Below are 22,002 nucleotides of genomic sequence, written 5' to 3'. Positions count from 1 at the left end.
GGAACAACAGATAGTAGGGGGAAGCCACCTGTGTGCCCACCAACATCTACTGACATTTTTGCATGTTTGCCTCCAGTCTTCCTGCTCACTGTGGGCTGTTTGGGTTTTGGTTTAATGTAGCTGTGGTTTTACTATGATCTGTCCTGTTCTCATTTTTATTTGTATGTATGTATTTATATGTATTTTTCCTGCTCCTTTTAGAGAACACAGGAAAATGCTCATATTCTTTATTCTTCATAAGCGTTTTCAGAGAGCTGCATTTACACTCCATAGAGAAGGTGGCCAGAGTTTAGCCATTCCTCTCTTACTGGATTTTCAGAATGATTTTGATTATATACTGTCTGAAACTGCTTCAGTGAATCACTTAACGTCTCATATTTTCTTATGTGTTTAGGATTATCTCTAGATTAGGTTGCTGCAAGTGAAAAATATTTTAAAAGTGGCATATGCCTTTTGTAAAAATAGAGAAAAGTAAAAAGGTAAAGATACCATCACTCACCTCCACCGTTTCTCCCTCTTAGTATGTCCTGCGTTTCAAATGTAACATCACTGTCCCTGTTAATCGGTGGTTGCACTCCTTCCGTTGTATGCAGGTACCATAGCATACTTGACCATTGCCCATTGGTGGGTTCTTAGATACTTTCTAGTTTTTCCCCACTGTAAATACTATTACGATGAACAACATTTTGCTTGTATTTCTGTCTACATTTCTGGCAGTTTATTAGGGGAATATCTGGGCATGAAATTGCTGGGCTAAAGACAAAGTTAACTTTAGAGGCTTTGATCCCTGTCACTGTTTCTCAGCTGCAGCATGATTGACTTCTGACTCTGGATAAGCCTCTGTGGTGGGGACTGTCCTGTGCTTTGCAGATTATTTAGTGGCATCCTTGGCCTCCCCCAGATGCTGGATGCCAGTAGAATCCTCCCTCCTAAATGCTACCCACCTGGGGCAGGAGTTGTCCCTGGTGGAGACCGTCGATCTTTATCATCAGGTTATTTTTTGTGGGTTATCTGTCCCAGTTGACACTCGCTATCCTCTGTAAGCATGCTGTGCCCTCAGCTGTGTTTTGACTTTGAGATAATTTCATAGTGTGATGTTTTACCTCATATTCCTTTGTTAATTAACAAAGATTACACATTTCCTCATGGTACATCTAGTTGTAGTTTCTTTTTTTCAGTGTCTATTCAGGCCTTGTCTGATCAGCATTGTACCTATACTGGACTTAGTATTTTTTTTTTTTTTTTTTTTTTTTTTTGGTAACATTTATTTATTTTTGAGAGACAGAGAAAGTGTGAGTGGGGGAGCGGCAGAAAGAGAGGGAGACACAGAATCCAAAGCAGGCTCTAGGCTCTGAGCTGTCACCGGGGAGCCCGATGCAGGGCTTGTACCCATGAACTGTGAGATCATGACCTGAGCCAAAGTCAGACGCTCAACCAACTGAGCCACCCAAGCGCCCTGCCTTCTTTTTTTTTTTTTTTTTTTTTTTTAAGTTTTTTTTTTTTGGGTGAGAGAGAGACCAACCATTAGGGGGGGGGGGGGGGGGGGGCAGAGGATCAGAAGTGTGCTCTATGCTGACAGCAGAGAGCCCGATGTAGGGCTCAAACTCATGAACCATGAGATCATGACCTGAACCGAAGTCAGATGCCCAACCTACTGAGCCACCCAGGCGCCCAGGACTTAGTATTCTTGTTATTGTAATCACTAAAGATGCTTGAAAGGCATAAATTTCCATGTAACAGTACCAGAGGTTTGGTCTTAAGCAGCATGAAGGGGAACGGTTGGATCTTATTTGGTTTTATTTTTACAGAATTCTTGCACTCATTTGGATTATTTTCATGTTTAGAATGAGGTGAGCATATAACTTAAAAGTTAAAAAAACAGGGGCGCCTGGGTGGCGCAGTCGGTTAAGCGTCCGACTTCAGCCAGGTCACGATCTCGCGGTCCGTGAGTTCGAGCCCCGCGTCAGGCTCTGGGCTGATGGCTCGGAGCCTGGAGCCTGTTTCCGATTCTGTGTCTCCCTCTCTCTCTGCCCCTCCCCCGTTCATGCTCTGTCTCTCTCTGTCCCAAAAATAAATAAAAAACATTGAAAAAAAAAAAAAAGTTAAAAAAACAAACCAGCAACCTAACTGTTCTATCGTTATTTGTTGAAAACTTCATTATCAAACACTTTTGCTTTCTCTGTACTTGGTACTCTTCTCAGTGCTTTATAGATTTAAGCACTAACTGGTTGAATCCTCGTAAACCTCATGAGGTGGGTCTGATGCCAGCCTTGTTCTACAGACCAGAAACTTGAGGCCTAGGGAGTCCTTTTACCTCAAGGGTACAAAGCTAGTAAGACAGAGTTGAGGTTCTCATCCAGGCTCTTGTTCTCAATCAGTGTGCATACTGAAGGAAGGAAGCTAGAGAGGCTCAGATTGGTAGGGGAAAGCAGAGGCCAAACCCTCTGGGTAAGGTATTATCCAGACTTGGAAGTCCCAGGCACAATTTCCAGGTGCTGCTTCGCTGCAACAGTTGGGAATCTTGATGCCCGAACTACGCAGCTTAGAGTTGTGTGGATAAATAACATTTGGAAATACAAGAGGAATTGATCGCTCTGTATCGTGTCAGGAGACTTGAATATAATTCTCTGAAATGGGTAGATGTCATCTAAATAAGGGAATAGTTACAACACAGTGAGCGGGTATAAGCAGGTAAAGATGATGTGCTAATGTTTGTTGAGCAGTAATGAATGCCAAGCAGTGTTTAAAGGGTTTTCCTTACAAGTAAAAGTGTATAACTCAAGCCTCACAACAACGTGATGATGTAGTTTATTATTACCATCTGTCCATCCCATCTTACAGATAGAGGAACTGAGGCACAGAAAAATTCAGTAAATCTCGTGGCTAATAAGTGGCTATGCTGGGATTTGAACCCAGCAGGCTGGCTTGGAAATGTTCTGTTTGTTTGTGTATTTATTTATTTATTTATTTAATGTTTATTTATTTTTGAGAGAGAGACAGAGACAGAGAACGAGCAGGGGAGGGGCAGAGAGAGAAGGGGAGACAGAATCCAAAGCAGGCTTCAGGCTCTGAGGTGTCAGCACAGAGCTCGATGTAGGGCTCGAACCTGTGAACCATGAGAGCATGACCTGATCCAAAGTCGGATGCTTAACCAACTGAGCCACCCAGGCACCCCTTGTTCTATGCTTTTAACATTATGGTCCACTAGAACTTGGGGAGGTTAATTTGTGACCGACATCCTCAGACTGAGCTTGGCATCAGAGCTGTCCAGGGGAAAGGGACCTGCATCCTGGGGTTCTGGATGACCTGGGTGCTGACTCTGCTTTTTGCCCCGGGTGAAGGGTACCCTTGCTGGGGCTGCATTTGAAAAGAGAACCAGACCATCTGTGTTGGTCAGTGTTCTTTTATGTAGGAATCCTTGTTTCTTAGGGTGCCATCTGGCAGGATGCTGGTGTTGGCCCAGCAGAGTGTCTCAGGCAGCATGCAGCCTGTTTCCTCACATCCAGCCAGACTTTAACTGTGCAGATAGCAGCAGCAGGAGTGTTCCATGGAGCTGCCCGCCAGGGACACTCCATGTCCCGTGGTGCTGCTGGCACCCTGCTTCATGCAGGCAGCTGGCATCCATTCGATTTCTGTCCTTGGTAATCAGGAACCTCACCTAGTAAGTGGCCTCTTAATGTCTAACAGTCTGAAGGCCACCTGAAATATTGCCATGCCCACCAAATAATATTCATTCTTCTTTAACACAGACTGAAATTGAACATTCACAAAAACCTGTTATATATAAGGTCACAGAAAAAATCTCAGCACATCCCAAGAAAGGAAAATCACGTGGGTCACATTACCCAACGCATAAAAGTCAAAACTAGCAACAACCAAAATAAAACCTGCTTCTAAACAACTTTTGAGTGAAGGGGAATCAGAACTGATATTGGAAACTCTTTAGAGGGAAGCAGCCATGGGAGGTCTATACACCGAATGCAGCTGCAACCACATGTAGAGAAAAGTGCAAACTGGGACGCATCTGTCAGAAATAAGAGTAAACGTAAGCATTCACCACATGAAGCTAGAAGGAAACGGCGGAAAAAGAAAAAAAAAAAACGACAAAACCCGACCCTAGAAGGGAAGGGTTAATAGAGATGAAAGAAGGGGCCAGTGAAATGGGAAACAAAGTGAAGAATCTGTAAGTTTCCCTCCATGCCTCTTTTCTATCCATTCCCCAGAGCTAATTAAGTTTGCTTTAAATTCTTTGAACCTGTGTGAGAAAAGTAAATACACGTGGATGTATGTACACAAAGCAAGTTCATGGGGTCCTTATCAATGTTGGTGTTCCTCTGTAGCTTGCTTCTTTGGCCCTATGGTGGATGTCTTTCTATGTCAGTACTCGTGACTCAGCCGCCTCCTCTTTCCTGTACTGCTCTTGTTACAGCTCTGGCACACGATTTCACAACCATGGCACTCTGGCCTCAGTGATGCTGTTGAAGGGTTACTGAGCACCCAGCCGCCCTGGGCCCTTTGAAGGGTGTCACCTCCCAAAAATGGGTTCTACAGTTGACAGAATGGCAGTGTCTCTGTGGCTCCAGAGTGACTGGTTTGTGTTACAAGGCCACCAGGGGTTGTGAGTTCCTTCATGGCAGGTGATGGTGGGACCCAAAGAGGAATCGAGTGCTGGATCAGAGCTCCCTGTTGCCCTACAGTTACTCTGGGCAGGATGGGAGACCTGGGCCGTCCATGGAGCAGAGCTTCTCACGCAGCAGGGAGGCTGCCACTTAGAAAGGATGTGCAGAAATGTGGTTGTAGCGATGATTTGGTATCGGGTGGTGTTTTAACCAATATCCTTCGGTGCCTGTTTTGTTATACAGGTTTTTGTCTGATGATAGTAGTCTGGAGTATAAATATTACAAACTGAAGCTGGCAGAAATGCAGAGGATGAGCCATACCTTACCAGGAGCAGATCAAAAGCCCACAGCAGCAGAGTGTGCGGTCCGGGCCATGCTGTATGCTCGGGCAATCCGGAGCCTCAAGAAGAAGCTCCTCCCCAGCCGGCGGCGGGGGCTGCTCCGCACTCAAGGGCTCCGGGGCTGGAAGGTGAGGAGAGCAACCACTGGGACCCAGACCCTCCTGTCCTCGGGTGCCAGACTGAAACACCATGCCCGGCAGGCTCCAGGTTCATTGCAGGGAAAGCTGTCCCAGCCAGATAGAAATGCTGCTGCCAAGGACTGCCCACCAGACCCAGCCGGACCCTCTCCTGGGGACCCCAGCCCAGAAGCCTCGGGCCCATCCCCCAAGCTAACAGGAGTGGAAGTCTCTGAAGCCCCTCAAACTTCCTCTCCCTGCCCATCTGCTGACGGTGAGTACTCATTCCTGTCCCCCTCTTCTGGGCCTCAGCCCTGAGTCACCAATCTTCAGGGTTGGGGGGGTACGACCCGGATGGTCTGAGCAGCAGGCAGAAGCAGTAGGAACCTGGCCAGGACAGGTGCACGTGGAGGCACTTTCTTTTTTCTAGTTTCCTAGAGGGGCTCGCCCTCGAGTCCCGTGGCAGTATTCCTCCTGTCCTGAGGGTGGACCTGACTCAGCGAGCTACCTGGTGACTGTGCCTCCCTGCAAGGTCCTACTGCTGGCTGCCAGGTTGTGCCGTGTGCCCATGCTTGGGGCTTTAAGCTCCTTGATCCATTTCTCACTCCATTCTTGCCCTTCTTTACATTCCATTGGGCTGCCCTTGTCTCTCATTCTGCTGCCTCTTCTTCCCCTAGGATCTCTGCTATCCTCAGGGTTAGCTGACCTGCAGTTTCTGGTTTTTCCTGGCTATTATCTTTTCTCTCTGCAGTAGGCCTGCCCCTTCCTGACCAGTATTTGTCACTTAGCACTAGGTGGGAATGAGAGAGGAAAAAAAATGTCCACAAGTGCTACATTCTCTAGCTACTGCCATATAACGAAACATTCCAAACTGTGGCTTCAAACCGGGGGTATCCAGTGTTGCTCTGAGTCTGCTGAACTCAGTTGGGCCTATATTTGTGTCTATGGGCAGCAACTGGTTGGGGCCATCGGCTGGGGTAGCAGGGTTATGGGGGCCACATGCCTGTCACCCCCTAGCAGCTAGCCTGGGTTTGTTCACCTGACAGTTGGGGTTGGGCCTCCAGGAGAGGCAGTAGGGGGGCTTGAGACCTCCGAAGCCCAAGTTCCACCCTTATGTCACATTCTGTTGGTCAGTAGGAGTCCCAGGGCCAGTCCCAATTTGTGGAGAGAGCTGCAGAGTCCTATGGCAAAGGGCAAGGATGCAGAGAGGGGACACAAGGGCTGTCTCTGTAATTAGTCTCCACAGTCCCACAAAGTTGAAATTGGAAGCAGCAGCCTAGAACTGACACACAACAGTTGCTTTGTTTTATAGTTGACATCAAGACAATGGAGACTGCAGAGAAACTGGCCAGATTTGTTGCTCAGGTGGGACCAGAGATTGAACAATTCAGCATAGAAAACAGCACCGACAACCCTGACTTATGGTATGTAGCCATCATGCCCTTTTGACTGAGTGTGTTTATCCCACAAGTGTCCTGAGAACCCACTGGGTGGCCTGGCAGACACACTTCTGCCCCAAGAGGCACCCCAGGATAAGTTCTGGCTTCACTTTTGGTGAGCTCAGGGCTGTAAGAGGGAAGCATCTACTTAGTGGTATTGGGCGGTGCTGCCCTCTTCTGGGACATCAGGAAAAACCTCCCCTGGAGGGAAGTTTAAGCTGTATTTGAAGGTCGGTTGGGCTTTGACCAGGGGAGGGGGAGAGAGCACCCACACAGAGAGGCTAATAGATTCCCCAGAACCTTTGCAGAGGTGGAGTAGTGTGGAGTAGTGGGAGGAAGAGGGCAGGGCACTGTCCCTGGTCACATCAGTGCTGTGGGCGGATGGTGAGAATTTGCTGCTCCTACAGTGATGGATGGGTCCTATTCCAGTTGTGGGCAGCAAGCACTTCCGTGTAGTGGTGGCCTGGCATCTTTTTGCCAGGAAGGGGTGCCATTACCCTCACCATTCCTGAGATGGGGTGGCCCGCTCAATACCACACAGCCTGCAGGTGACAGAACCAGAAACCTGCTCTTTCTTGAGGGGTGCAGGTTCCCCTCCAGAGGGAGGCTACCTGGGAGCCATGTGTTCCTGGTACTGAGCCGTAACCCTGCTGGGCTCCACTCATCGCAGGCACCGTTGCCATGCTGTGTGAATTGTATCCAATGGTTGCCTGGGAACTCTGGACCCTTGCCCTACTCCCCCCATGCTGGAGAGTCATGCTTTAGTCTAATTAAGACTACAGTTGAGGGGCGCCTGGGTGGCTGAGTCAGTTAAGCCTCCGACTTCACCTAGGTCATGATCTCACAGTTTGTGAGTTCGAGCCCTGCATCTGGACTTTGCACTGTCAGTGCAGAGGCTGCTTGGGATTCTCGCTCTCCCTTCTCTCTCTGCCTCTTCCCCTGATCAAGTTTTCTCTCTTTCAAAATACATACATAAATAAAACTTAAAAAAATAAAAGACTGTCGTTGAAAATTTCACATTTCCTAGAGCATTTCTGGGACCCAGTTGTGACCGAGCATGCTTGATGGGAACCTTGAGTAAGTTCTGCACTGGCATGCCTCCTGTTTTCCTGTGAGACCCACACCAGCCCCTTGGAGCACTGACGGTTTCATGGGTGCTCAGCCTGGTCCTGTCTTTTATAGTCCTGGTGACCTTGGGGCCTGCTGGGCCTTACAGTTCTCGTATTTGGGCTACCTGCTACACACACGACCTCGCTCAGGCAGTTCCGGCTGAAGGGGACAGCCAGGAGCATTTCATTGGCTGTTTTCCCCAGCGAGAACTCCATCATCCTGGGCACCTGGCACTGCCATGGTTTTGGTTCATTGTCACCCTCTCTGACAGACTTTTCTCAGCAGTGTTCCCTAGAAGGCTCTGTCCCCACCTTGCCCATACAGAGAGCCCCTCATTGTACAGTAACATTAGGTGGAATGATTTACTCTGTCCCCCAGTGCTCACTGAGTAATTTGAGAATGATGGCACCCAATAGCACGCCTATTTAGGAAAGACCTTCCGAGGTGACTTTTTGTTTCTTTTCCTTTAGAAAAATGATACTTCTGATGTGCTCAGTAGTTGTTTGAGTTCATTCATTTTGTGGGTGTGGTCATGTCAACAATTTGACATATAGTCAGGTTTATTTATTTCTACAGAGGTTCAGTTTTGAGACTATTTTTCCTATCCTTTTTAATTTAATGTAAAAAATAAGTATGGCATTTGCATGGTTCTAAAGTAAAAATTAACAAAAGATAAGCTCAGAGAAGCCTCATCCCCTCAACCTATCAGTAGGAAACTGTTTTCATTCATTTCTAGTGTGTGTGCCTTTCCCCCTTTGTTCTTACACCACAAATGACCTTCTGTATGTAGTAGACACTTTTGCACCTTGTTTTTTTCCTTTCACAACCTATCCAGAAGTCCCCTTCTGCCTGTCCCACCTGTACCCTCCTTCTCTTGTCCACTGTGTCATTCTCCACATGCAGCCACACCAGGGTCACTCCGTAGCTGCAGGCATTCACACTGCTCTTATGGCCCCTTTAATGGCCTCATGCACAATGGCTTTGTGTTTGTGGAGAAAATCTTCCGTTATCTCTCAGAAGGGGCATTATTGGGTCCAAGATCATTGCAAACGTAATTCAGTAAATAATGCGGCTTCTCCTCCCCAAGGGCCACTCCCCACACAGTGTCAGGAGTACCAGTCCCCACCTCTCACCTTTCGACATACCTTAGAGCCAATAGGATTCATGAGAAATTTCTAATTTCCGCAGTGAAATTTTAGTTTTCATTTTTCTTATGAGTGAAATTGAACATTTTTTCTTTTTTTTTTTTTTGTAATTTTTTAAAAATTTATTTGTTTTTTAATTTACATCCAAGTTACTTAGCATATAGTGCAACAATGATTTCAGGAGCATATTTCAGTGATTCATTCCCTATGTATAACACCCCGTACTCATCCAAATAAGTGTCTTTCTTAATGCTTCTTACCCATTTAGCCCATCCCCACTCCCACAACCCTTTCAGCAACCCTCTGTTTGTTCTCTACATTTAAGAGTCTCTTATGTTTTGTCCCCCTCCCTGTTTTTATATTATCTTTGCTTTTATTCCCTTATGTTCACCTGCTTTGTATCTTAAATTCCTCATATGAGTGAAGTCATATGATATTTGTCTTTCTCTGACTAATTTTGCTTAGCAAATACCCTCTAGTTCTATCCACATAGGTGCAAGTGGCAAGATTTCACTCTTTTTGATTGCCAAGTAATACTCCATTGTATATATATACCACATCTTCTTTGTCCGTTCATCTGACGACAGACATTTGGGCTCTTTCCATACTGTGGCTATTGTCGATAGCGCTGCTATAAACGTTGGGGTGCATGTGCCCCTTCAAAACAGCACACCTGTATCCCTTGGATAAATACCTAGTCATGCAGTTGCTGGGTCATAGGGTAGTTCTGTTCTTAATTTTTTGAGGAATCTCCATACTGTTTTCCGGAGTGGCTGCACCAGTTTGCATTCCCACCAGCAATGCAAAAGAGATCTTCTTTCTCTGCATCCTTGCCAACAGCCTGAGTTGTTAATTTTAGCCATGGTGTGAGGTGGTATCTCATGGTGGTTTTGATTTGTATTTCTCTGATGAGTGATACTGAGCATCTTTTCATGTGTCTGTTAGCCATCTGGGTGTCATCTTTGGACAAGTGTCTCTTCATGTCTTTTGCCCATTTCTTCACTGGATTATTTGTTTTTTGGGTGTTGAGTTTGGTAAGTTCTTTATAGATTTTGGATACTCACCCTTTTTCTGGTATGTCATTTGCAAATATCTTCTCCCATTCCATTGGTTGCCTTTTAGTTTTGCTGATTGTTTCCTTCGCTGTGCAAAAGCTTTTTATATTGATGAGGTCCCAATAGTTATTTTCGCTTTTGTTTCCCTTGCCTCCAGAGACGTGTTGAGTAAGAAGTTGCTGCGGCCAAGGTCAAAGAGGTTTTTGCCTGCTTTCTCCTCTAGGATTTTGATGGCTTCCTGTCTTACGTTTAGGTTTTTCATCCATTTTGAGTTTATTTTTGTGTATGGTGTAAGAAAGTGGTCCAGGTTCATTTTTCTGCATGTCGCTGTCCAGTTTTCCCAGCACCACTTGCTGAAGAGACTGTATTCCATTGGATATTCTTTCCTGCTTTGTCAAAGATTAGTTGACCATACATTTGTGGGTCCATTTCTGGGTTCTCTATTCTGTTCCATTGATCTGAATATCTGTTTTTGTGCCATGAACATCTTTTCATAAACTTCAGTGTCTTTTGTGTATCCTTCTGTAAACTATTCATTTGTCCCTTAAAAAAAAAAAAAAAGATTGTCTTTTAAAAAACAGCTTTGTTGTTGTAAATAGTTTGCCTTTTTTAGAATTTTGTGTCAATGCACCTTGTTCTTGCTTTTTGTCTGGCTCCTTACTCAGCACGATTACTTGGATTCAGTGGTGTTTGTTGCATGTATCCCCAGTTGACGCCTCTTTGTTGCTGAGTGTATACCATTGTGTGTCTGGACCAGTTATCTACCCATTCACCTGTTGATGGCATTGAGACGTTTCCAGTCTGGGATGATTACAAATAAAGCCGCTGTGAGAATTTGCATATAGGCCTTTATTTCTCTTCAGTAAATACCAAGGAGAGCAAAGGCTGGCTCCATGGTAGGTCCATGGTTAACTTTTGAAGAAACTGCCAAGCTGCCTTTCTAAGTGGTTGCAACCATTTTGCATTTTCAGCAGCCTGGATGAGCGTTCTAGTTCCTCCCCGTCCTCATCAGCACTTGTTAGCGTCAGTGTCCATGTTAGTGTCCCAGTACGGGGAGGCGGTGTCACTCTCTGGTTCTCATTTCTCCAAGGACTCGTGATGCTGAGTGTTTCAAGTGTGCCTATGTGCTTTCTATATGTAAGTGTCCCGTTTGGATCTGTGGTCCAGCTTTGATTGGACCACATTTATTTACTTATTAATCAAGTTGGAGGCTTTGTTGTATGTTCTTTGTATGAGTCCTTTATCAGGTGTATGATTTGCAGATATTTCCTCCAGGTCTGTGACTTGTTTTCTCATCCTAGTAGTCTTTTGTGGGGCACAAGTTCTTAGAGATTGTGTTTTTGAGGCACCTGACTGCCTCAGTAGGAAGGGCGTGCAATTCTTGATCTCAGGGTTGTGTGTTCAAGGCCCACATCGGGTGTAGAGATTACTTAAAAATAAAATCTTTTCTAAAATATTTATGTAAGCTCTACCCCCGACGTGGGGCTCAAACTCACAACCCTGAGATCACGAGTCCCATGTCCTATTGGCTATTGAGTTGGCCAGGTGCCTCTTCTTTCTCAGTTTTTAGGAGCTCTTACCTATGAAATAGTTGCACGTTTCCTTCTTAGTTTGATGTTTATCTTTCCTTTTGCTTATGCTTTGTTCTGCAGTGCAGAAGTGTTTCGTGTGATCAAATTTCTCATTTTTTTCTTTTATTGCACCTGGATACTGAGTCATAGAAATTCTCTCCCCATACACGGGTTATAAAGACATTTATATCTTTTTCTCTAGCACTTGTATGGCTTCAGTTTTACATTTAGATCCCCTATCTGTGTGGGGTTATTCCAGAGCAGAGGGTGCTACATGGATCCAATGAAATATTTTTCTGGAAAGCTCCCCAGTTGTCCTGACACCATTTGTTGAAAAGATCATCTTTTTTGCCCTGGTTTGAGAGACCACCTTCATCAGATGCCTTGTTTCTGGCCTTTCTCTTGGTGTTTCTGTCCATGTGTCCAAGGACTAGTACCACACTGTTTTAACTATAGAGGCTTCGTACACCTTATAATACCTGGTAGGGCTGGAACCCTTCATTGATTTGTTCAAAGTTCTCCCAGATACCTTTACATAGTTATTTTTAACTATGAAGTCTAGAATCGTGTTCAAATCCAGAAAAAAGTGACGCTTTTATCAGAATGGGATTGTGCATTAATATATTAGGGAAGAATCTACATAGTCATGAGGTTGAGTTGTCCCAGCCAAGAACAAGGGCTTCTTTCCTTGGGCCCAAGTATATTTTGTGTCTTCGGGCATGTTTTCAGTTTTCTCACACTAGCCACAGCCCCAGGTCACGGTGGCCGCAGGACTCTGAGGTGCAGAGAGGCGTTATCGCCACCACATTCACTTAGCGTCACGGTAAAACAAGGGGTAGAAGTGACACCCCTTCCTCCGTCTCCTGCCTGGCAGTGTGAGAGGAACCAGGCAGTCACGGTGAACACACAGAGGCCCAGGGTGGATGGTGACAGCCTAGAAAGGGGTGAGGCGAGGGCCAGGTGGGATCTCTGGCTCCAGCATTGGCGCTTTTTCCAGCACACGCCCTGGTCATTCCCTCAAACCTTTTCCTCCACCCTCTTCCCCCGAAAAGCAATCAGGCCTCCTACGTTCTAGCTCCTTTGTTAAATTACTAATATTCCTCAGACTTCTCTGTGTCATTGTGAAGCTGCACCATCAACTGTAGCTGGTAGAAAGAGGTCAGGTTATTTGCTCCTTGGTCCCACTCCCAGCTTTGTCGGATCTATTCTGGACAATGTCAGCAAATATGAACGTTCAGAGGACCCTCTGGTTAACCAGTGTATTTCATCCTTATCCCAGGTTTCTCCATGACCAAAATAGTTCAGCCTTCAAATTCTATCGAAAGAAAGTATTTGAACTATGCCCATCGATTTGTTTTACGTCATCTCCACTGAACCTCCACGCCGGTGAGAGTGCTGATTCTCAGGAGAGCCCCCATGACCCCATGGAAGGGGAAGGAGAGTTTGAAGATGATCCCCCTCAGCACGAGGCTGAGCTGGAGAGCCCGGAGGTGATGCCTGAGGAGGAGGAGGAGGAAGACGAGGAGGAGGAAGACGAGGAGGAGGAGGAGGAGGGGGGCGAAGAGGCCTCCGCTCCTAGAGGGACCTCCAGGCCAGCAGGAGCGGCTGCCAAGTCTGAGTGCTCTGAGGGCAGCCCCCCCACAGATGGCCTCCCGAGCGAGGCGGCCGAAGATGGCCCAGCTGGTGCGCCTGCCCTGTCACAGGCCTCCTCGGGCGCCTGCTTCCCCCGAAAGAGGGTCAGCAGCAAGTCGTTGAAGGTTGGCATGATTCCAGCTCCCAAGAGGCTGTGTCTCATCCAGGAGCCCAAAGGTGAGTACCTGGCCGTCACCACGGCCCCCCTCGCGTGGAGCTTCCATTTAGCACCTGAAGAGGGACCGTGGTGCTCAGTTGTGGACCATGAAAAGTTGCGGAGATCAGGCGATGTCGCCCGATTGTTTGGAAGAATTTACTTGCCCTCAGCCCACGCTCAGCCGCAAGATGACCAAACTGGTCCCTGTCACCCTTCCTGCCTCTGATTACACTTGCTGACCTGGATGTTCCCTCCCCAGCTTCCCCCAGGGCCAACAGAACATGGGGTTGTTTGGTCTTGTGTTTTTAACCTAGAATAATTCTAGCGGGTTTGCACACCACCCCAAAATGTTCCTGTGAGGCTCACGTTGCCAGCTGGTGTAAGGTCAGCACTCCGAGGACACGCTGCTGTGTTAGTGCAGCAGCGGTGCGTTTGTGGTGGGTGCTGCTGGGTGCTCCCATTATTGCTCACAGTCCAGTGAGGGGGCCCTGGCTGTGGAGGGCAAGGGCCTGGGTCATCTCAGCTCTTTCCTGCCCTTGACCTTGGGGAGTGCCCAGCCTTCTGAGCCCCTGGAAGGCCCGGGTCAGTGATGCCTGCTTAGTAACGATGAGGAAGGAGGACACAGGTGGGGCTGGTCTCAGGCAGTGGTTGGTGGGAGCCGTGTGGTCTGCTGCCTTGGCCGTGGCAGGTCATCTCCTTTCCCATGGGGAAGGTCAAAGTTCATGAGATTCTATTTAATAGCAATAAAATGCATCCTTTTTAAGGGGACAGTTTGATGAGTTTTGGCAAATGTGTATAGGCATGAACTTCTCCAGTGCAGTGGAGCTGGAGCCTTTCTCCAGAAGTGTCTCTGTGTTTCCCTGTGGTCTCCTCCCCATTTTCTGGCCTCGTGGTTCTGCCTTTTCTAGACTGTCAGTAGGCAGAACGGCATCATATGCAGCCTTTTGATGGCCTGGCCATGGCCCAGGTTATTGCTTGTGCCTCCCGCCCCACCAGGTGTCTCCATACAACCAGGCCTGGGCTGTGCTTTGCACATGGGGTTGACGCCGCAGTCCCTTCGCGTGAGGTGGTTGTAGTGAACGGTGCCCCGTCTTGTGTCACCAGTGTGCTCTACGTTGTTGAGATGGTCACACTCACCCCCAGGAGCATCAGTTCAGCTTCTCCTGCTAACAGAAGCTTCTCCTTCTGTGGTTTGTGTTTGGAAACCTTGGCGTTACCACGGATTGCCAGCTGTTCTGCCCTACTCTTAACGTCCTTCAGAGCTTACTGCTGATGGCAGCAGCCTATCTGAATGCCTCATACGTCCTTCGTGGGAGAGAAGTGGAGGGAGCTCTTTCTATTTTGGAAGCTCTCATTTCCTTGGGTGGTTGATGAGAAAAAAACCAGACCTGCTGATTCTCCTTCATCAAAAATAATGATATGATGTGATTCGGTGCTCTGTGTGAGAAGCATGGTTGGTTGTTTTTTACTGGAAATTCTATGTGGACTTTAACTCTTTATCAGCGGAACAGTTGCAGAGACACTAGGAGGGCACGAGGTTGCAAATAGTTTATTTGTTGAAACAAAGTGTATTTCTGCAGTCACGAAAACGATCGTGCATTGAGCCCTTTGTCGTAAACACGGGGAGTCCTGTGTTAAGTAGACTCTTCCACATGGAGGCAGCCCCCAGTTGGGCCGTATTCTGCTCTCTGGTCTTGGATCACGTGATTCCTGAGAGGACCCTGGCAAGGGGCACAGCTGGCTTTGGGGTCTGGGTTGTAGCTACCTTCTGTCAGCAGAGGGGTTGTTAGCCTAAACTGCAGCGCCCTCACTTTCTGAGTAATTTGGAAAAAGTACGTGTGTGTGTGTGCGCGCGCGCGCGCGCGCGCACGTATATACATGTTTCTTATGTCTTCCAGTTCATGAGCCAGTTCGCATCGCCTATGACAGACCTCGGGGTCGTCCCGTGTCCAAAAAGAAGGTGAGCATGACAGTTCCCACGTATGACATAGTTAGTTAGAATTTGTCAGTGTTTCAAAGGACACTGTGACTTGTCACTAAGGTACACTCATGCTTCAGACTGGCATAATGTACAAAGCACAACAAACAGCCTTTTTTCTCAGGGATTTCTTGGAACTGTTTTGCTTTGCCCAAAGCACAGGAGGGTAGTAATTAGTTATTTAACAAATAGGTGAGATCTGATATGTGCAAAGTGTTGGACAGATGAACAAAGTAATGTCCCGGCCCTTAAGTTCAGATTTAATGGACTATAATTGTGGTTCAAGAGCATGCTAATTTGCTAGTAAGCCAAGGGAATATGTGTGTGCTTGTGTATTAACTGATGGACACCTCCTGTGTGCCAGGCCCCATCTGCCCAACGAGAGGTCGCAGCAAGCAGGGCCAACAGTGACAGGAATGTGTGTGAGTCTTGTGGCCTGTGTGCTATGGGTACGGGGAAGCAGGTCAAAGGGAGATGGGGAGTAATGTAGGGTTGGGGATGCCATTTATTCAAGGAGGCCTGGAAGAGGCCCCAGGTTGGTCTTGTGTCAACAAGCAGCCCTTTGTGGCACCCAGATGGGGGTGGGGAGATGAGGAAGTAGAGGCAGTGAGTCCCCAGGTCACATAGGGGCTGTAGACGGAAGTTAGCAGCATGGCTCCTTCTCTGGGGGAGGCCCTGGGGACCTGTGGTGGCAGTTGGGTGGAAGACAGGGCCACGGTGGCTGCTGTGCTGAGAGCAGCCTGTGGTTGGGGGGCTGGTAGAAGCCAAGGGCTGGGAAGGTGAAGACACAGTCAGTGAGAGTTGCTGATGGGTTGCGTGTGGAAGAGCCAAAGCCCAGAGCTCTGGGCACCTGCACGGTTGTCTACAGGCACTTAGGAGGATGGAGCTGCCGCTGAGTGAGATGGAGAGCCCCTGTGGGCGCAGGTCATTTGAAGGAGATGCGCTGCACTCCAGACAGCTAGGCGGATATGTGTGGGGGCAGGTAAGGCTGGGTGAGGTCACCTGGGACATATGTGGGGATATCCCAGGTTCTCAGAGGTCAGGGAGGTGAGCCGGCCACCCGGTGAGGTCTCTACTGGTGTCGAGTGGTGAGGAAAAGAAAGCCTGTGTGGTGGACACCGGTTGCAAATGGACGGTCAGTCTCAGTGGCCAGGTGAGGCGTCGGCGTGACCCCGGTTACAGCAGGGAGGAGGGACTTTTCTGAGCCCAAAGCTCATGGTCCTAATCGACGTGTTCAGTTTGAATTTGTGCTGGCACCCGGCTGCGCATCAGGTGGCCCGGGTGAGGGCACAACCTGGTGAGGCAGCAGCCAGGTTCAGGCTCAACCTGGCCACTTAGTCTTGGCATCTAACTCCTGAGTCTCCGTTTGTGCATCTGTAAAGTGGGGCAGGTAAATGCACGTTAACCTGGCGTGCAGCAGTGCCCTGCAAACAACATCTCTCCTTGGGGTGATGGCAGGCCCAGAGGAGGCTTCCCCTGCAGCTCTCTGTGCACACCTCAGCCTGGCCTTCGCGCACAGCTTTTCTCTAGCCGAGCAGCTTTCCTAAAGGGATGCAGGCTAGCCTTTTGGGGACCTGTGGCCAGCTTTTCCCTTGCCTTCCCCACCCTTTTCCTTCCCATACTTGTTCCCTGCTCAGATCCTCAGAACCTCACCATTACCCTCCCTGCACCAGCTGCCCGGATCAGGATGGATGAGTCCATTCCCCAGAAGCACATGTGGCCCTCTCAGCCTCCCCAGGCTGTCCTGTGTTTATTTAGTAAATGTTTTTAAAAAACAGGCTCAGGTGGTAGGGACAGTGGGTGCTCATGAATATGCATGAGTACATGGAAATATTTTCTGCTCACACCAGGCAGGCCCCTCCTCCAGAGGTCCCCCCCACCCCCAGGCCTTTTAACCTATCTTCCCACAGCCAGCTCTGGGGCCCAGACCTTGTCTGGGGCTTTACCTGCAGATTCTTTTCAAGCCCTATCCTTCTTCCCAGCTGTACCAGTTCTCAGTGAGGTCTGCTTTGTGCTAGACCACGAATCCCAGAGTGCCAGTAAAACCTAGTCTCTGCCCTTGGGGAGCTCCCAGATCTGGGAAGGGCCGGCTGGACAAATAGGTCATTTGGGTTTGCTGAGCAATGTCTGAGGGCGGCCAGAGAGGTTTCTGGGATGGAATCACTGCTCAGAGTTCTGGAAGCCCACAAGAGTGTTCAAGATGGAGTAGAAAGGACCTTGCAAGCCAGTTTTCCACACAGTCTGTCTCTGCAGCAGATTCATGGCCTGTTTGGCCCCCTCCTGCCTCAGCCCCGTCTCCCCTCTGACTTCTGCACTCCCGGGGCCTTCCTGCCTCAAGCCTATGCCCTGTCCTGGTTACCCCCAGCCTGGGGTGTGCCCTCTGGTCATTGCAAGTTATCACCACTTAGGATTCTTTCTACTAACCCCTTGGCCTCAGGGCCACCCCCCACCCTGCCTCTTGTGGGGTTTTCCTCATGGTCTTAGCACCTCAGAGAATGTTGCTGGGAACTGGGGCGGGGCCTATGGCTTGATCCCAAGTGTCTATGGAATCCAGGATGGGGGGTGGGGGGCAGTACTGGACCGTGTCAGGAGCAGCACAGGCAGACTCTCACTCCACGTGCTTGCTGCAGCCCACTTGCCATATTCTTCTCTTTCCTCAGAAACCCAAGGACTTTGACTTTGCCCAGCAGAAGTTAACCGACAAGAACCTGGGGTTCCAGATGCTGCAGAAGATGGGCTGGAAGGAGGGCCATGGCCTAGGCTCCTGTGGGAAGGGCATCAGGGAACCCGTCAGCGTGTACGCAGCAGGCGCTGGGGCCCGGGGTGGGAATGGGCAGTGTGCTTGGGATGAGAAGCTTTCTTTGGGATTCTGGTCCTAAGTCCTTTGACCTGCAGCCTGATTTCTTGTCTCCCCTCATGTTAAACATGGCTTAAAGCTGGCAGGTTTGTTTTCCTAACAAAGCGAGTCTTCAGATGAGACGAGAAGCAGACCGTTTACATTTGCAGGTGTTCCTACAGGCCCCTTGCTGCACTTGCACAGACTATTTAAATGACTCCTTGGCCCCTGGCATTTCAGCCACATTCATTATTGTCATAAAAGCTGAGTGGTAATTCTAGGCAGTAACAATAAAAACCACTTTCCCTTTGCCTGGAACCCTTAAGCAGGCTAGCCAGGGAAAACGTGGCCCAGAGTTTGTTAGGCCCCATTAACATCCAGCAGGCATTTCATTTAAAACTGAGCTTGTCACCTGCGGGGGGAGGCTTTCTGCTATAATCGGGGGCTTCTGAGCTCGTTCCTCAGAAGGTCCACACACCTGCCCAGGTGAGTACCCCTTGTTCCGCGCTGTGAATCGTGTCTTCACTTTCCCTTTCCTTTGCCGTCACTGTTGTGTGTCCCACATGCTTCCATCCCACTCTGACCGCTCGTGCCGTTTCCAGTTTCCTGGTGGCCAGGCTTTGTGCTCAGGTGTGGCTAACTCTCCGTTTTGCTCCTAGGGGAACTGCCTCGGAAGGGGAGGGGTTAGGTGCCGACGGGCAGGAGCGCAAGGAAGACACATTTGACGTGTTCCGTCAGAGGATGATGCAGATGTACAGACACAAACGGGCCAACAAATAGGTATGTGTGTGAGCTAGTGCGTGGGGCTTTCTGCCTAAGTTGACATTCTGGTACGTAGAGACGATTTCTCCAGAAAAGTCAGAGATCCCCGTTCCCAAAACCAAACGTCAAACCACACACATACACACAAAAAATCAAAAAGTTCTATGAGGGTAACCAGGAGCGTTTAGACATGGATGTGTCCCGCCTCTCACCTTCCAGGTTTGGTTGAAGGAGCGAGCCCCACGCTCACCAAGCATGGCCGCACGGCTATGTGCATGCAGCTCAACAGCGGGCCTTGGTGCAGGGCTCCCAGGCTCAACTGCACGCGGCCATCCCGGGGAAATAGGCCACCGCGGAAATGGCCTTGCGTCCTGCACGTGTAAGGGCGATCTGGAAGCCGTCACTGCAGAGGGCAGTGGCTTTGCCACATCCCTTTCTGAGCATCTTCAAATCCTTTCGTTCTCAAGGGCCTTGGGCCCATATAAATACCCCGTTCTTTCTGCTCTCTTTTTAGCTGCCTTCCCCACCCGTAATTTCCAACTCAGTTTTGAACAAAATCGTTCTCTCCCTGAATAGATGAAACCATTGGTGAGAAAGATCAGGCTTGAAGGAGCACTTACTCTTAGAGCGCCACCTCTGCCCTGGATCTGCCCTGGAGCCAGTGCCCAAGTAGGTTTGGTGTGTCCACGAGAAACAGAACGTCTCTGCAGGTCCTGTACGGAGGTTCCGCTGGCTTTTCTTCTTCTTCTTCTTAAAGGATAAAAGAGTGCATCATTCGCCATCTGCTTTTGCTTTCCCCCCTTCTTCTAAATGCTTGTGGCAGCCAGTCCCCTGCAGGTCTTTCCTGGTCCCCCCTCAGAAGGGGTACTGCCCTTGGATAGTGCTCAAGAGCCAGCTCCTGTCGGGTTTCCCGTCCCAGGGAACTCTCTCTAGAAGTGCTCTGTTAGCAAACCTGATGCCAAACTGATGACAGATTGTGTCTTTGTGTGGCTTGCAGACTGTAGATGGGGGACAGAATTCAGTGTTAGCCAAGTCCATGCTGGTAGTGCGGCCTGCCGGTCGGAGCATCGGAGCTCTTTGAACAAGTGGAGATACTTGATTCGATGAACGTGTTATTTATGGAGTCTCAGCTCTTAAGTGCATCCCAAGAGACTTAATGGAAGTTTAGCAACCGTATAATAGAGCCGTATTCAGTGGGGAGTAATCATTACATTGGTGAAACTTCCCCCAAATTCACCTGGCTCCTTAGAATCCACCAACTACAGTGTGCTTCGTTTTAAAACCACATATGGAGTCTCTCCTCCAAGGGGCTGGGAGTGTAAACTCTTCAAGACGCTTCATTTTTGGCATGTGCAGTAGGGTAAAGAATTGTTTCCTCGGAGCCTTTGTACGGAACAGAAAGCATCCTCTTGGGGCGGGCTCCGCAGCTGTTTGCTGTTTCCGGGCGCGTGATTGCCTCCCTTCCATCTTGTCCCGGCGCTCCGCTCCTCGCAGCTACGTGCGAAGTTCTCAGGCTGTGGGAATCTCAGCCCTTCCTCATAAAGCCGCAGTGTTGAAGTTTTAAATACGTGCTAAAACCTGGGAAACTTGGGATCCTGCTGACACGACAAGCTTGGGGGACACAGCAGCGAGTTACCGTGTTGGCCAGTCTTCACTTTTTTAAAGCCACAGGCCCCAGCTGTGGTCCCGGCTTGCTCCAGCTCTGTCTTGTCGGGCCCACACCCACCGCCACAGGCCTGTGCCGTATCTCTTCCAGGCTCTGCTTGCTTCCGGTTGCTTCTGTTGCATGGGCAACAGGCAGATCTTTATGGCCAGGGAGATGCTGGAAATGCCTCCGCAGAGTTGAAGCAGCCTGCACAGGTGGTGTGGTTTGGGGGAACCGCAGCCGTAGGGGTTCATCTCTTTTCTTTCCTAATCCTTCCAGGAGCCTTCCTTGTTGGCTGTGGGTTGGGCACATGGATGGAACTCTGAGAACAGGGCCTCTGTCCTCTGGCCTTTCACAGAGTGCCCATCGGCCCTGAGCGAGGCATGTACTCCCCAAATAGGTTCTAGCTCTTTCTCTCCAGCGTAGATAGCTCTGACCGTCATATTCACTTTGTGCCAGTATATTCGTTCTTGGATTTCTCCGCTTTTGTTTGTGAGTAAAATGCTTTAGGAATTACCAGGGTGTAAGCTCTGTCCCCGCAGCCTCCTGCCACCCTTTCTCCTGGGGATATCCCGCTTCGAGCTGACCCCGTGAGCCTTTAGCACACGTCAAAGAGAACACCTCCTTCTCGATCCTGGAAAGTCCTCTGAGCACTCAGGCGATGCTTTTCCTGTGGGTGTGATATCATAGGAGCCGGGGCGGAGCCTGGTGGCGAGTCCTTGTGCCAGCTGTCGGCCAGGGACCAGCCCAGGGACCGGCACTGGCCCTCCGAGCTCGCCCTTGCTCCCTCTGGCGAAGTCTGCTCACGGGGAGCGTGCGTGCGAGTGTGGTGTGTGGTTGCATAGCCTTGTCAAAGTCACAGTGTCTTTTCTGTCATTCTAGTTCCAGGGTCTCTTCCGTGAGGACGACAGGCATCCGGAAAGTACTAACTCACCACTTTGGGTGCTTACTGTCTCTGGCTTGTTTCCATCACTGGAAATCATATAGAGAATTTTAGCGTTTTGGTCCTTGGTAAAACCTAGAAGACATTTGTGATGTTACAAAATGGAAGTTTTGGGTTTTTTCTTTTTTTTCTTTTTTCTTTCCTTTTTTTAAATCTAAGAAGTTGTGAATGTTGTTAATCATTTAGCAGTTGCAATAAATGTAGAGGAAACCCAATTTTCCATGGTCTCTGTTGTGTTTTTAAAACTTGGCTGGGCGGGGAACACATGAGAGATGTTGTAACACCTACATTGGACAGAGTGTCGGAGATACGTGCCCTGCTGCCGATGACTCTCCTGTCCCCTCAGGCTTTACCCGCTCCCACGGTCGGGGTTCCAGCTGTCAGACCAGGGCCCACCCAGGCTTTCCCTGACTGAGGACGGCCTGTGTGCTGTCTGCAAAGCTCCCTGCTATTCCCGTGTGCTGCCCAGCCTGCGTCCGATTCTTCCACCGACAGCGCCTGGCCCTTGGGGGAAGGGGTGAAGGCAAAGGCTACGGCAGGCACGTACCAGACCCGCAGGGGCTTCCACGTGACAGCAGAGTAATGGGGAGGAGCCAGGCTGCTGTTGTGCCCAGCGCAGGGGGTTGCCCAGGAAGGGTTTGGGGTGTCTGTCG

At 49.2% G+C, this 22,002-nt stretch overlaps 1 protein-coding gene across 6 annotated transcripts in view; it reads left to right on the top strand.

Moving 5' to 3' along the window:
- SUGP2 (SURP and G-patch domain containing 2) overlaps nucleotides 1-21,564 on the top strand; it is a 32,650-nt gene extending 11,086 nt beyond the window's left edge. For 5 of the 6 annotated variants that reach the window (XM_049640304.1, XM_049640303.1, XM_049640302.1 and 2 more), the window contains exons 5-11: nucleotides 4,863-5,350; nucleotides 6,389-6,500; nucleotides 12,676-13,205; nucleotides 15,084-15,145; nucleotides 17,824-17,960; nucleotides 18,659-18,779; nucleotides 21,289-21,564. In XM_049640304.1, coding sequence (XP_049496261.1) covers nucleotides 4,863-5,350; nucleotides 6,389-6,500; nucleotides 12,676-13,205; nucleotides 15,084-15,145; nucleotides 17,824-17,960; nucleotides 18,659-18,779 — 1,450 coding nt within the window. In that variant the 3' untranslated portion in view covers nucleotides 21,289-21,564. Of the gene's footprint in view, nucleotides 1-4,862; nucleotides 5,351-6,388; nucleotides 6,501-12,675; nucleotides 13,206-15,083; nucleotides 15,146-17,823; nucleotides 17,961-18,658; nucleotides 18,780-19,337 lie in introns of all 6 variants that reach the window. The other variant, XM_049640300.1, reaches the window with a different exon arrangement.
- Nucleotides 21,565-22,002: the final 438 nt, after the last annotated feature.

Source organism: Panthera uncia, chromosome A2 (assembly GCF_023721935.1).
Source record: "Panthera uncia isolate 11264 chromosome A2, Puncia_PCG_1.0, whole genome shotgun sequence".
Classification (NCBI taxonomy): domain Eukaryota; kingdom Metazoa; phylum Chordata; class Mammalia; order Carnivora; family Felidae; genus Panthera; species Panthera uncia.
Note: the sequence above shows the minus strand (reverse complement) of the source record. Positions and strands in the feature narration are given on the sequence as shown.